The 12,428-nt window shown below is 57.4% G+C and overlaps 1 protein-coding gene across 6 annotated transcripts in view; it reads left to right on the top strand.

The window, feature by feature from the left end:
• Positions 1 to 2,464, top strand: part of DOK7 (docking protein 7) — a 35,844-nt gene extending 33,380 nt beyond the window's left edge. For all 6 annotated transcript variants that reach the window (XR_011538378.1, XM_070613438.1, XM_070613437.1 and 3 more), the window contains 2 exons: positions 1,085 to 1,213; positions 1,560 to 2,464. Coding sequence is in view for 5 of the 6 variants with exons in the window: in XM_070613438.1 (XP_070469539.1) it covers positions 1,085 to 1,213; positions 1,560 to 1,696 (266 nt within the window). In the remaining variant the exon portion in view is untranslated. The remainder of the gene's footprint in view (positions 1 to 1,084; positions 1,214 to 1,559) is intronic.
• The last annotated feature ends 9,964 nt before the right edge of the window (positions 2,465 to 12,428 follow it).

The raw sequence follows: 12,428 nt of genomic DNA, 5'->3' as shown, positions 1-12,428 counted from the left end.
ACGGGCAGAGGGCCCTGGCCCTGCACCGCCCGCCAAGGCACTCCCTCAAGGCACTCCTGGCCGGGCTGCCAGGCCGTGGGGGAGGGCATCTTTTCCTGTGATGGATCCCGTGTGCTGCAGAGGCAGCGCATGTACGGAAATGCTTGCCTCAGAGTGGAGATTTTCTGGGGACCGAAAACACTCAGTGTGTCCTTGTTTGACAAGGGCACAGGACACTGCGAGCTGGCCGGCGGAGTGAGGCAACCCAGGCAACCGAGGGCCTGAAGCGCCGGCCTGGAAGCTCGTGCTTCCCATGCTCCCTGGAGGGCAGCGGGTCTCCAGCAGGGTGGCCAATGCGTCCTGGTTTGCCAGGACCTTCTTGTTCCAGCACTGAGTCCCACTCCATCAGCTGCTGGGACATGGGACAGGCAGGGGACCAGTTTCTTGGATGGGGGAGGGGCCTTGAAGTGCCTGGGGCCATCCTGGAGGAGGCGTCACTGTGGATGGAAGTGTGGGCCTGTGCTCAGGGGAGGGATCCCGTGGGGACTCACCGGTCTGGAGAGGGTCCCTGAAGCCTGGAGCGGCCGGGGTGACCCAGGAGGATATAGAGGGAGGGCTGGGGCGTGGACAGGGAGGGGCGTCCTGCCTGGGAGGGGCAGGGTGCTGGGGAGCCGAGGAGAAAGTGGCCGGGAGGGACGGTCCAGCGGATGAGGGTTGAGTGTGGAGGGTGGGCAGCAGGGGGCTGAAGGTAGAAGAGTGTGGTCGCTTGACTCCAGCGGGCCATGGGGGCCTCCCCGGGGGCAGCACAGCGGTGGTCAGCCCCTTGCAGCAGGCAGAGTGCACGGGAGGGGCACACCCTTTCCAGAAGCTCGGTGGTGAAGGGGGGACAGGTGGGTGCCTGGGTCAGGGAGGGATGTGGGTGGGGTCTCAGGGTGGGCAAAGGTCTCCAGGGAAATCGGAGAGTCGGGAGGCCCCCTATGCCCTGGAGAGGTGGAGGGTGGGGGATGTGCGGGGTGGTGTGGGTGGGGAGCTCTTTGCTGAACAGTCTTGGGGGTCAGCTCAGCCCTCGGCCACAACCTGGGGACCCACAGCCCCCTCCCCACAGGAGCCCTGGGGCCCGAGAGCCCACGCAGCGAGGCGCCCACCTACGTGAACATCCCTGCCAGCCCCTCCTCCAAAAAGCAGCTGCACTACATGGGCCTGGAGCTCCAGGAGGCCAGCACGGGCGTCCGAGGTGAGTCCCCACTCGGGCCCAACGCAAGTGCTGGGCCTGCAGCCCGGCGGCCCCAAGGGGCCTTAACCCCTACACCCAGCATCTCAGCCCTCGGCTGGCGGGCTCTTGCTCCCAGCCCACCCCGCTCCTTTCTCCTGCTGAGCCGTGTCCCCGACACTGTGGCCCACCTGCGTCCCCACTCAGGGACTTCCCTGCTCAGGTCCTCACTGGGTGCATGGTGTGGGTGAAGCCCCCAGCCCCAGCCCCCGTCACCCCGTCCAGGCCGAGGCCCTGTGGGAGGTGCAGGCCACGTGGGGTCGTGGGAGGCTGGGGCCAGCGGGGCCGGCTCACCTCACACTGTTTTCAGGGGCCGGCACCTCCCGCTACGCACAGATCGACATCACAGCCACCGAGGCGGCCCACAGGGCGGGCGCCCGGCACGCACAGAGCCGGGAGGAGCGGCTGCCCGAGCTGGAGCAGAGGAGGAAGGGGGCCCCGCCGTGAGCTGGCTGGACACCCCCTGCGGCTGGACAGCCCAACGTGGCCGAGTGGGCCGCCCCTTCGGTGGGCAATAGCCAGGGGCACGAGGGGCCCCGCCTCTGCATGGCCATCTAGGCTCCGAGATTCGTGGCCTCCTAGCCACATGGTGGGCGCGGCTGGTCCCTGTGCCCTGGTGCGGCTGGCGGAAGGCCCCGGCCCTCCTCGCCTCGCTGGTCGCTGGTGCCAGAGCAGACCCTCCTTTGCCTTAACTAGCCACTCTGGACCTCAGGCGGGTGGGCGGGCCACGTGCCAGGTGTCAGGCAGCTTCTGGGTGGTTTCTTGTGGCAGCAGCTCGGCTGCAGCTGGCCGGGGGATCGGGGAGCAGTTTCTGATACTCTGGGATGCCAACTGCTATCCCCTTCTGGGGGATGTGGCCACCCAACTGACGACAGACATACAGACATGTCCTGGCAAAACGCACGTCCCCAAACTACAGCAGGGCTGGGCCAGTCCCCCACCCACGCGGAGTGTCTGGCAGCTGTCGGCTCAGGGACCTCAGACCCCCGATTGTGCCCTCTCTGTAGCGGCCTCCAGCCGTCCCCTCCTGGGTCACAGCCGCCCCAGCCCTGGGCACAGGAGGGCTATTCCACGTTCGGACCTGTCAGGCGCCCGCGTGGCCCCACACGTGTTTACCTGGCTGCATCGCTTCTTGGGACCCATCACAGTTAGTCATGTAAATAGTTTAAAATCGTTAATGCTCTATTTTTAACACCACATACTATTTTCCTGATGGATGAGGTGTTTTCTCTTTCTTGCTCTGGGTCTGCAGAGGGCCGCGGCCCCAGGTGTGGTTCTGCCGTCTCTGACACGCTGGAGGGGCTCAGGGCCGGGGTCGCCCCCCTTGGTGCTTCCACCCGACCGTGCCCGTGGCCTTGGGGGTGTCTCGAGGATATTTCCATGACTCAGTGATTGGGGCTGGGGGAAGGGGGTTGGCCCCGCTCCACTGGCTGATGGGAGTCTGGACGCTGGGAAGTTTCTGGCATTGGTGGTGGGCTTCCTGCTATTGCTCTCGAGGCCCTGGGCATGAGAGGGAAGCAGCGGGCTGGGCCTCCGACCCAACCTCGCAGCCAGACTGGGACAGGGGCTCCAACCACGGCCCACCCAGAACCCTGTTCCCCTCCATCCACCATCCATCCATCATCCATCCCTCCATCCCCCTACAGCCCACCAAGGACGCAGCGAGTCTGTTAGCTGCCCGAGGGGAGCACAGCAGCTGACACTCCATGTGCTCTCCTCCTTGGCTGGGGTCCTTTGGGTTGGTGGGTTCCAGACCACAGCCCCCCCTTGCCCTGCCCCATCTTCTGAGCTGACGTCTGACTGCTGGGGAAGCCACCCGTCCAGGTCATGGGAAGCAGGCTCAGCCCTAAGCCCATGGGGGCAAATGTCCTGGGTGGGATGCAAAGGTCCTGAGGCTGATCCAGCAAACAAGGCAGGTTCTCAGCCTGGAAGGCTCCCACTGGCACACCCTGGACAACAGCCTAGGGTAGCAGAACTTCCTTTTTAAGCTGCAAGTGGGGTAAAGCATGGCCAGTGCACCCCAGTCCAGGGTTCCAGCAGTCGGGGTCCCCTCTGATGGGAGGGGCTCGGGAGGCCACGCCCTGGGCAGGCGGCATGCACCAGCTCCGGAACAGGCAACTTGGGCTCTGGGGCCTTACCAGTGACCTTGAGTGGCTGAGCCTGGGGTCTCCTGTTTTCAAAATGGGATAAGCTGCTGTGTTTCGTGATACTGACACACAGGTCATGGGTGTGAGGCATTGTGAAGGGCTGGGCTCAGACCCGCGGGCCTGGCAGGACTTGAGCGCCGTTCTTTCTCCGCCACGAGTTTGTCTGCCCCTCGCCCTCTTCCCCGTGGGTGGCCAAGGGGTCTCCCGGGAAACACCCACCCAGAGATGTGTAGACATGGGGGCAGGGCACAGGAAGAGAGCAGACATCCCCGAGGGGTTGGCCAGGCCCGGCCGAGGGGATCGCGTGAGGCGCGATTGGGGAGCGCGAGCTGCGAAAGGAGACAAGTGTCCACGCTCCACCGAGGCCACCGTGGGGCCAGCCAAGGCCCAGGGCAGGGCGGCTTTAGTGGGTGCTGGGGCTAAGCCAGCTAGGGTGGCCACACAGGGCCGAGAGGGGACCAGACAGATGCCTGTCCCTCCTCTGGGGCTGTGAAGGGAGGCCGGTCAGTGCTGGGGTGGCCAGAGTCTGACATTGGGGTCCCTTCTGCAAAGCTGCTGCAGCCGCGACATGAGGCACACGGCCATTGTGTGGCCATGGCAGAGGTGGGAACCCCAGCTCGAGCCTAGGAGGGCTCCCCGCCTTTGCTGAGAGGGCAGGGCACCTGGCGCCCTGCAGCAACACCCCCTGCCCGCCCAGCTCCCCTGTGCCCTCACGCCCTCCGCCCGCAGGGCCCCTCTGGCTTCTGCTGGCCCAGGCTAGGGCCCTCCTGCCAGCAAGAGGGAGACTGTGCCAGGCTGACACAGGCCCTGCGCAGCGCCACCTCGTCCCCCGGGCGCCCCGGCTGGAGGCTGGTGAGGGGCTTCAGGGCCGGCCATGCTGGGTGGGTTTAGCGACTCACCCCTGGACCACCAGCGTGGACAGGACACCTTGCTGCCCTTCCGCAGGGCACTGCTGACATGGCCGGGCACGTGCGTCCCCCCACCTTGTGCAGCTGTGACAACGGCGACGGCCCGTGCCCAGGCAGGAGCCCTGGGGATGCCAGGGGAAAGCAGGCAGGCGGCGGGGCAGCGGGCACGGCCTTCTTTTTTCACACGTGTGTGCACACGTGCAGTCTCGGGAGGGGACCTGGGAGCGGAGAGGCAGGGCAGCTTGTCTCTGGGGAGGGAGACCCCAAGGGGCAGGGAGGTGTCACCGGACACTTAAGGCACAGAGACGCTGCACCCTCGTGGACCTGCGACCCAGCCTAAGGAGACCTGAGGCCTGGACCCCCGGCCTCCCGGCCCAGAGGCAGTCACCCGCGAAGCCCTGCCCCGAGGACGCGGCCCCGGTGTGCGCCGGCGCTCCGCAGGCCAGGGCCCACCTCGGCCCAGGCTTTGCCACCGCCTTCCCGACGGGCTGTGCAGACGGACACCCGGGAGCAGGTCCAGGGCCGGGCAGTCGCAGCGGCTGAGACGGAAGCTCGGGGGCTCAGCTCTGTGAGCACCGGTGAGGCTGCGCAAGAAAACCCGTCCAGGCCGCCGGGGCTTCCTCTGCTCACGCTGCCCGCCCAGCTCTTTCACCCTCTTTTCTATGGGTTTGTTTATACCCAGACACAATGACATTGATTTATAAGTTTGCTAATATTTTTAAGCAGAGATAGACCACATGAGTTAGAATCAAACTGTCTACCAGGTTTGTTAGGAAGCCAGCGCCCACCCCCCGCCCCCCGCAGACAGACAGACAGCGCCCCCCCCCCCCCCCCGCAGACAGACAGTGCCCACCCCCCGCAGACAGACAGACAGCGCCCACCCCCGCAGACAGACAGCGCCCGTGTGTCTGTCAGGACTGAACCTGCGCAGCGCCGCCGCCGGTCCTCCCGCGCCGGTTTCCTGAATTCCCAGGCGGACTGTGGGGCTCTGTCCCCATGACCAGCGCCCGCACCCCGCCCGCACACAGTGAGCGCCTGCCGCCCTCTCGGTGTCCTTGCACTAACACTGGCTAGAGCAGTGCTCCACCCTCACCCTCTCTTACTGCAGATTCCACCGACAGGTGAGGACTCTGGCTCAGCTTCAGGTTTCCTGGGGTGCAATTTTCTACTGCATCAGTGACATGTGGTCAACTCTCCCGTAGTCGTACGAATCTCCTCTCAAAACAGCCCAACATATTAGGCTGTTGATCAGTGTCATTTTCTTGAGTAAGTCTCTTCTGGAACCTTCTCCTTATCAGAACCTTGCTCTGATAAGGAGCCCACTGTGCAGCTCTTACTCTGCATCCCCCGTCAAAGCCCTGGAAAGCGCAGCCCTTCCTCGAGGGTCCCGGGTCTTCTTTCTTGGTTTCCCTCTGTTTTAAGGAGTGCTTCCTCCAGCAGCAACCTAAGAAAGGTTTTGGGGGAAACCTGAGATCCTACGTGCTTGGGAAACACCCAGATTCCTGTTCACACCTCCTGCCTGCTTGTCTGGGCACGGAATTCTAGGGTGGATGTGATTTTCCTGCGGAATCTCGAAGGCACTGCTCCGTGGACTCACGGCTCGTGCTGCTGTGGCGCCCGCTGTCATTCTGGATGGTTCTGAGCGCCCTAACCCCACTCTCTTCCTGTAGTACTTGGAATCTTCTTGTTGCCTCTGTTCCTTTTAATTTCACAATTATCATTTCCCTCTCCTCTACGGGGCTTTCCATTCTGGAAATCTCTTCAGCTCCGGGGACTGTTTTGGAATTCCTTGGTTTCTCCACTCCCTCTGATCTCCTGGATCCCATTGTTCAGACTGCTGGGCCACCAGGGTTGCTCTTTAAGTTTTCATATTTTTTCCCTTTTATTTTCCATCTTTTTATGGTACTTTCAGTGTGAGTTTCTCCACTCTTATTTCCTAGTCTTTGGGTGTTTTATTTCTGTCACCAAACATTTAATTCCCAAGAGCTCTTTTGTTCTGTTTTTTATGGCATCCTATGCTTGTCTCATGGATGCACTTTTATCTCCGAGGACTTTCTTAGTTTACAAACAGAAAATCACACAACCCTAAGTGTACAGCTTGACAAACTGTGACACCTGTATGACCCGCGTACCCTCCAGCCCGTGAGACAGAGGGCACTCCCACCACAGCTCCCTCTCGCCCCTTTCCAGGCCCCGCCCACCACGCCAGCTGACCACGATTCCGACTCCATCCCTATGGACCGATCTGGTCTCTTGCATCCAGCTTCCTTTGCTCAGCACAGTGTTTCTTAGACTCATCGATACTGTCGTATTAGCAGCTCATCCTTTTTCAACTGTTCCCATTCCGGACACAGACACTCCAGAACTTTCCATCGATTCTCCTGTTGCTGGGCATTGAGGCTGCTTCTGGCCTCGAGTGAAGTTGCTGTGGCGTTCTTGTTGAGGCCTCCTCTGGGCGTACACATTTATCCCTTGGATACGTCTGCGAGGAGTGGTGGCACTGCCAGGTCACAGAGTAAGCAAATGTTTAAGTTTTAAAAGAAACTGCCAAGTTTTCCAGTGGTCTTACCATCTTGTGCTTTCCACCAGCTGCTGCTGTCCCCACCCGCTGGTCTGGGGCCTGACTTGAATGTCAGCCATCCAGTGGGTGCGCGGTGCTATCGCACTGTATTGCTTTGCAATTCTCTGATGACTAATGATGCTGGGCACCTTTCCACCGCCCACTGGGCTGTCTTATTCTGTAAAGGGCCGAATTCTTCTGTCCACTAAGAAAACTGCACTGTAGAATCCTGGGTCTGAGTCCTTTCTCAGACATAGGCGCTGTGTCCAGCTGGCTATTTCACTTTCTTAATAGTAGATTATGAGGAGAAATTTCTAATTTTGATGAAATCCAATTTTTGTTCCTTTTTCTTTTATGGTTGGAGCTCTTTGTGGCGTAAGAAGCCTTTGCCTACCCTCTGATCAGAAAAATATTCTCCTGTTTTCTCCCAGAAGCGTTACAATTTTGGTCTTCACATTCTGGTCTATGAACCATCCTGAATTAACTTTGTCTACGGTGTGAGGTCAACGCCCCCCACATACGACAAGCTGCCCCAACTCTGTTTATTGAAGAGACATTCTCTCCTCAATCTAGAGGGTTCTAGTCTTTTCCTCCGGAATCTAGTTCTTCAAGTCTGTCAGGTGACTCCGTGGTTTCCTGTTCCACGGTGTTTTGAGCTCCTTTTGCTCTGTAAACAGTGATCACGACTGCTGTGGAGTCTGCCGCTGGGCACGCCGATGGCTCACGGCTCCGTTTCTGCTGTTATTCCTGCGCTCTGGCTCGTGGGGCCTTGCTGTCTTCTGTGCTTGGTTATTTTCAACTCGGTGTTTGTGAACAGCTATTCTTGGGTTTATTTGAGGATGAGAATAACGACAGTTTCTTCCAGAGAGGGCTGTTTGTGCTAACTTCTGCCAGGCGCCGGAGCAGCACCAGTCCAGAACCACCCTGATCCAAGTTTGCAGCTTGAGGCCCAAGAACAAGTCCTGGGGGCTGGCCCCCGCTCAGGTCTCGTCAGGGCCAGGACTCTCCCCCAGCCCCTCTCTGGCCAGCAGCCAGCCAGCCCTCCTTTCTGGGTATGGACTCCCCCTGCGGGGACAGCTCTGGGGTCCGGATTCCTATGGAAAGGCTGTCCCTTTCGACCCCTGCCTTAGACCAGTATGTGGCCCTGACCTGTCTTGTCACCAAGGGAGGCACGGGACCGGAACCCAGTGCACCTGGACAGCCAAGCCCTTGGCGAGGCGCTCAGAGCTCTGGGGTGCGTGGCCTCTGGCTCCTGCTGTCCCTCCTCTTGCCTCGGTCGGACACTCACAGGTGGTCAGATCCCACCACTTCTGAGGACGTCTGTGCGATATTTAACAGGCACGTTTATTTTCAGTGGGAGGGTCCAGATAACCCCGTGCTTTTTTAAAGCAAGCACCATGGCTGTAGACTTCCCTCCAAGCATCACTCCAGCCACATTCCCCAAGTTCTGGTGGGCCATATTCTTACTACCATTCAATTCAAAATATTTTCTAATTTCTAACATGATTTCATCTTTGATCCATGTGCATTTTTGAAGTTTCTAAATGTAATTATTTTAATTATCTTTTTCTTACTGATTTCTTCCTTAATCGCATTGAGGTCAAATACAGATCACCGCTAACCTACCTTTGAGAATTACTGGCATTTGCTTTGTGTCCTGGTGCAGAGTCCATTTTTAAAATGTTCCATGTATACTTAACAAGAATGTTTTCTCTAAATGGGCACAGTAGATCAGGCTTGTTAATCACACTGTCCATTCTTCTATATTTTTAATCAATGATCTAAGCTCCCATCATAAGAAGCTGGACAAGGACCTCAAACTAAACACAGAATAAAGAGAAGGAAGGAACTGTAAAGAGTAAGAAGAGAGTTAATGAAGAAGAAAGCAGACAGACAACAGAGAGAAGTCCACGACCCAATGCTGATTCTGAGGGAAAAATACCTGTAACATCAACGAGCCCTTAGCTGGACCGATCAGAGGAAGAGAAAACACAGATTACCAGTGTCAGGATGAAGGAGGGGACAGTCACCATAAATCCTACAGACATCAAGACAACAAGGGGCTGTCATCAACAACTTTATGCCAATTATTCTGACAACTTAGATGAAATTCTTTGGCAAACATAACTTTAAAAAAGACACAAGAAGAAGTAGAAAATCTAAGGAGGCTCCTATTTTTAAAAATTGAGTGTTTTTTTTTTTGAGGAAGATTAGCCCTGAGCTAACATCTGCTGCCAATCCTCCTCTTTTTGCTGAGGAAGACTGGCTCTGAGATAACATCTGTGCCCATCTTCCTCCACTTTATATGTGGGACGCCTGCCACAGCATGGCTTGCCAAGTGGTGCCATGTCCACACCTGGGATCTGAACCCACGAACCCCAGGCCGCCGAAGTGGAACGTGCGCACTTAACCGCTGCACCACCGGGCCGACCCCAAAATTGAGTTCTTAATAAAAATTCTTAGCACAAGGAAAATTCCAGGCCTACACGGCTTCACCCATAAATTCCATTGCACATTTAAGAAAGAAATAACGCCAATACCACACAAACTGGCAGGAAACGGAGAAGGGAACATGTCCCAACTTACTTTAGGAGGCTGATGTACTGCCGATACCAAAACACGACAGAGACTTTCCACAAGAAGAGGACATACAGACCAGTGTCCCTCAGGAGGATACACGCAGAGTCCCTAACCCAGTACTGGCAAATCTAGACTGGCCACACAGCAAAAGGACAGTGCCTCATGAGCCAGTGGGAGGTACCTGGGTGCAAGGTTATTTTAGCGCATGACGCGCAGTCGGCGTGTCAGCACGGTAGCTCAATAAAGCAGCACAGCCTGACGATGGCCTCAGTGGGCACACGAGAAGCAGCTGACGACACTCGGCACTCCTTCACGAACACCTCTCAGCAAACGGGGACAAGCTCTTCAACCTGTAAGGGCTCCCCTGAAAGCCCGCCGGCTCAAGTCTACTTAATTGTGAAAGAAGGACCACGACTCCACTAAGACGGGGAACATAAGCTGTCCACTTCCGCCACCGCTGCGCAGCGCTGGACTGGCCGACCCGGCAGTGTGGAGAGAAGGCGCGGTGACGGGAAAGCCGGGGCGAGGCTGCCGTCCTGACAGACGGCACAGCAAGCACGCAGAGCTAATATGTGAATCTAGGGTACAGGTGTGAGATCGTTATATGAGTCAAACAACTGAAAAGTGGAGTAAAAACAGACTACTCACAATAGCACAGAATATCTGGTACCAGGAATAAATGTGATGGAACAGGGAGGCCCGGGTACAGCAAACAGACCACTGCTGAGAGGAGAGAGACCAGCCCCCTGAATGGAGCTACAGACAACGTGTGATGTCGATTCTCCCCAGAGCGACCCATGTGTTCAAGGGCCCCCTTGCCAAACCCAGTATGCTTTCCTGTAAAAGCTGAGAAGCTGATTCTAAAATGTACAGGGAATGCAAAGACCTTGAACGAACCTTTAAAAAGGAGAGGGAAATGCATACGACCTGATTTCAAGATTACTCTAAAGCTGCCATTAATCAAGAGACATACGGACAAACAGACCAGTGAACAGAATCGAGTCTAGAAACAGATCCAGCCTGCAGCTCACTTGACTTTTGACAAAGGCACCAAACCAAATCAAGTAACAAAGGGAGAGAAATCTGCATAACCAACAGTGCTGCAACGTAAGGAAAAAACGAACTTGACTCCAACCAGAACCGGAAATCCAAATGTTCATCAGCAAGTGACATCCGTGCACCAGGACACTTGTCAGCAATAGCGGGACCCGTCACTGCTGCACGCCACCACCGGATGAAACGCAGCTGCCGGGGGAAGGCACGCAGAGCAGGAAAACAGCCCATTCCACTGAGTGAAGCGCAAGGCCAGGCAGAGCGAGCCAGAGGCCGCCCGGCAAGCCGGCTTTCGGGAGCGAAGGACATGCTGCTTGCTCGGGGCAGTGGCCATGCGGGAATCACAACCATCAGCTCGTCACCCCGGCACCGAGGAGCGTGCTTTTGGTGTGCACTCCCTCCCATTTTCTCTCTCACACAGGAAATAACCTCACAGAAAAACGACTCCACAGTCAGATCCCACTGAACACCAGCCAGAAGGTCTAGAGTTAAGGACGAACACCAAGCCTTGGCCATCGCCCTGTCCTGCTGGGAGAAGCACAAATGAGGGCACCGCCTTTGGGAAGCCACTGGGAGTCATGCACTGCACTGAGTGAACGCACACGGTGGGAGCCATCGATATTCCTCCCAGAGCCAGAAAACGTGTGCACGCACACACACAAGACGTTCAACACAGTCCTTTCCAACTGGCGTTATTATCCAAAATTGGAAACAACTCAAATATCCATCAAAGCAAAATGGATTAAAAACAGTGTGGTATATTCATATAATGGAATACTATATAGCAATAGAAAGGAACAAATTTCTTTTCCAGACGTGGTTGAATCTCAGCAACATAGCCACCAAAAGAAGCCAGACCACAGACACACACTACACTGTAATCTCATGTCAGTGAGGTTCAAACAGGGACATCCAACCCTATTAAGTCAAGAGAGTGTGTCTGAGTCCCTTGGAGCTGCGACAACAGAATCTCACAGACTGGGCAGCTTTCACGACACACGTTCGTCTCTCACAGTTCTGGAGGCTGGACATCCGTGATCAAGGCGCGGGCAGATTTGGGGTCTGGTGAGGGCCCGCCACCTGGTCTTCTCACTGTGTCCTCATATGGTGAAAGGGGCGAGGGAGCTCTCGGGGGTCTCTTTTGTAAGGGCACCAATCCACCCTCATGACCTACCCGCCTCCATACACCGTCACATTGGGGGTTAGGTTTTGACATACGAATTTGGGGGCACACAAGCAAGTGGTGAGCTATAGGAGAGAGGAGTACTGGGGAGCCGGGACCCTAGGATCCTAGCTGCCTCTCCTTCCCGCCCACAGCACTCACTGGACCGAGCCTCGGAGCCACAGGAACAGGTTCTGTGCCCGTTCAGGAATACATGTTTTCCTTCAAAGCCGTCCTTTAGAAGCTAAACACAAGCAAGGTGGCCACTGGCCCCTGGCGTGGGGGCTCCCTCCCTGCCCACTTCCTCCAGGGCAGAGGCAACGAGCCCACAGTGAAGACGAGTCCCTAGGCCAGGGGCTCCCTCCAGGGCATCACCTCCTCAGATGGTACCCTGAGTCAAGTGTCCTCCTCTGGTCACCTCATCCCAGGGCTTGCACCCCCCCAACTGGAACCCCATGAGGGCCGGGCTGGGCCTGAACACAGGGCACTCAGCACTGAGACCCACAGGCAGCCCCCTGGGAGCCTGACAAGGCAGCTTCTCTGGGTCCTGGACACCACACCTGTGCGCAGTCTGCTGTGGCCCTGGCCCTGCCTGAGGCCCAGCGACAGCCGGGAAGGACACACCAGCCGGCCGGGTTAGCAGTAGACACGACGTGGAGGCCCAGAGTGAGGCTTCTGTGCCGGGCACGCACAGGGGGTGGCAGGGACCCAGCAGGAAGGCCCCCCACTTGGCCAGTGACCCAGTGACCCCCGGATGAACGGAGCTGCA

This window comes from Equus przewalskii, chromosome 3 (genome assembly GCF_037783145.1).
Source record: "Equus przewalskii isolate Varuska chromosome 3, EquPr2, whole genome shotgun sequence".
In the NCBI taxonomy this organism is placed as follows: domain Eukaryota; kingdom Metazoa; phylum Chordata; class Mammalia; order Perissodactyla; family Equidae; genus Equus; species Equus przewalskii.
This window is presented reverse-complemented; position numbering and strand designations above follow the sequence as displayed.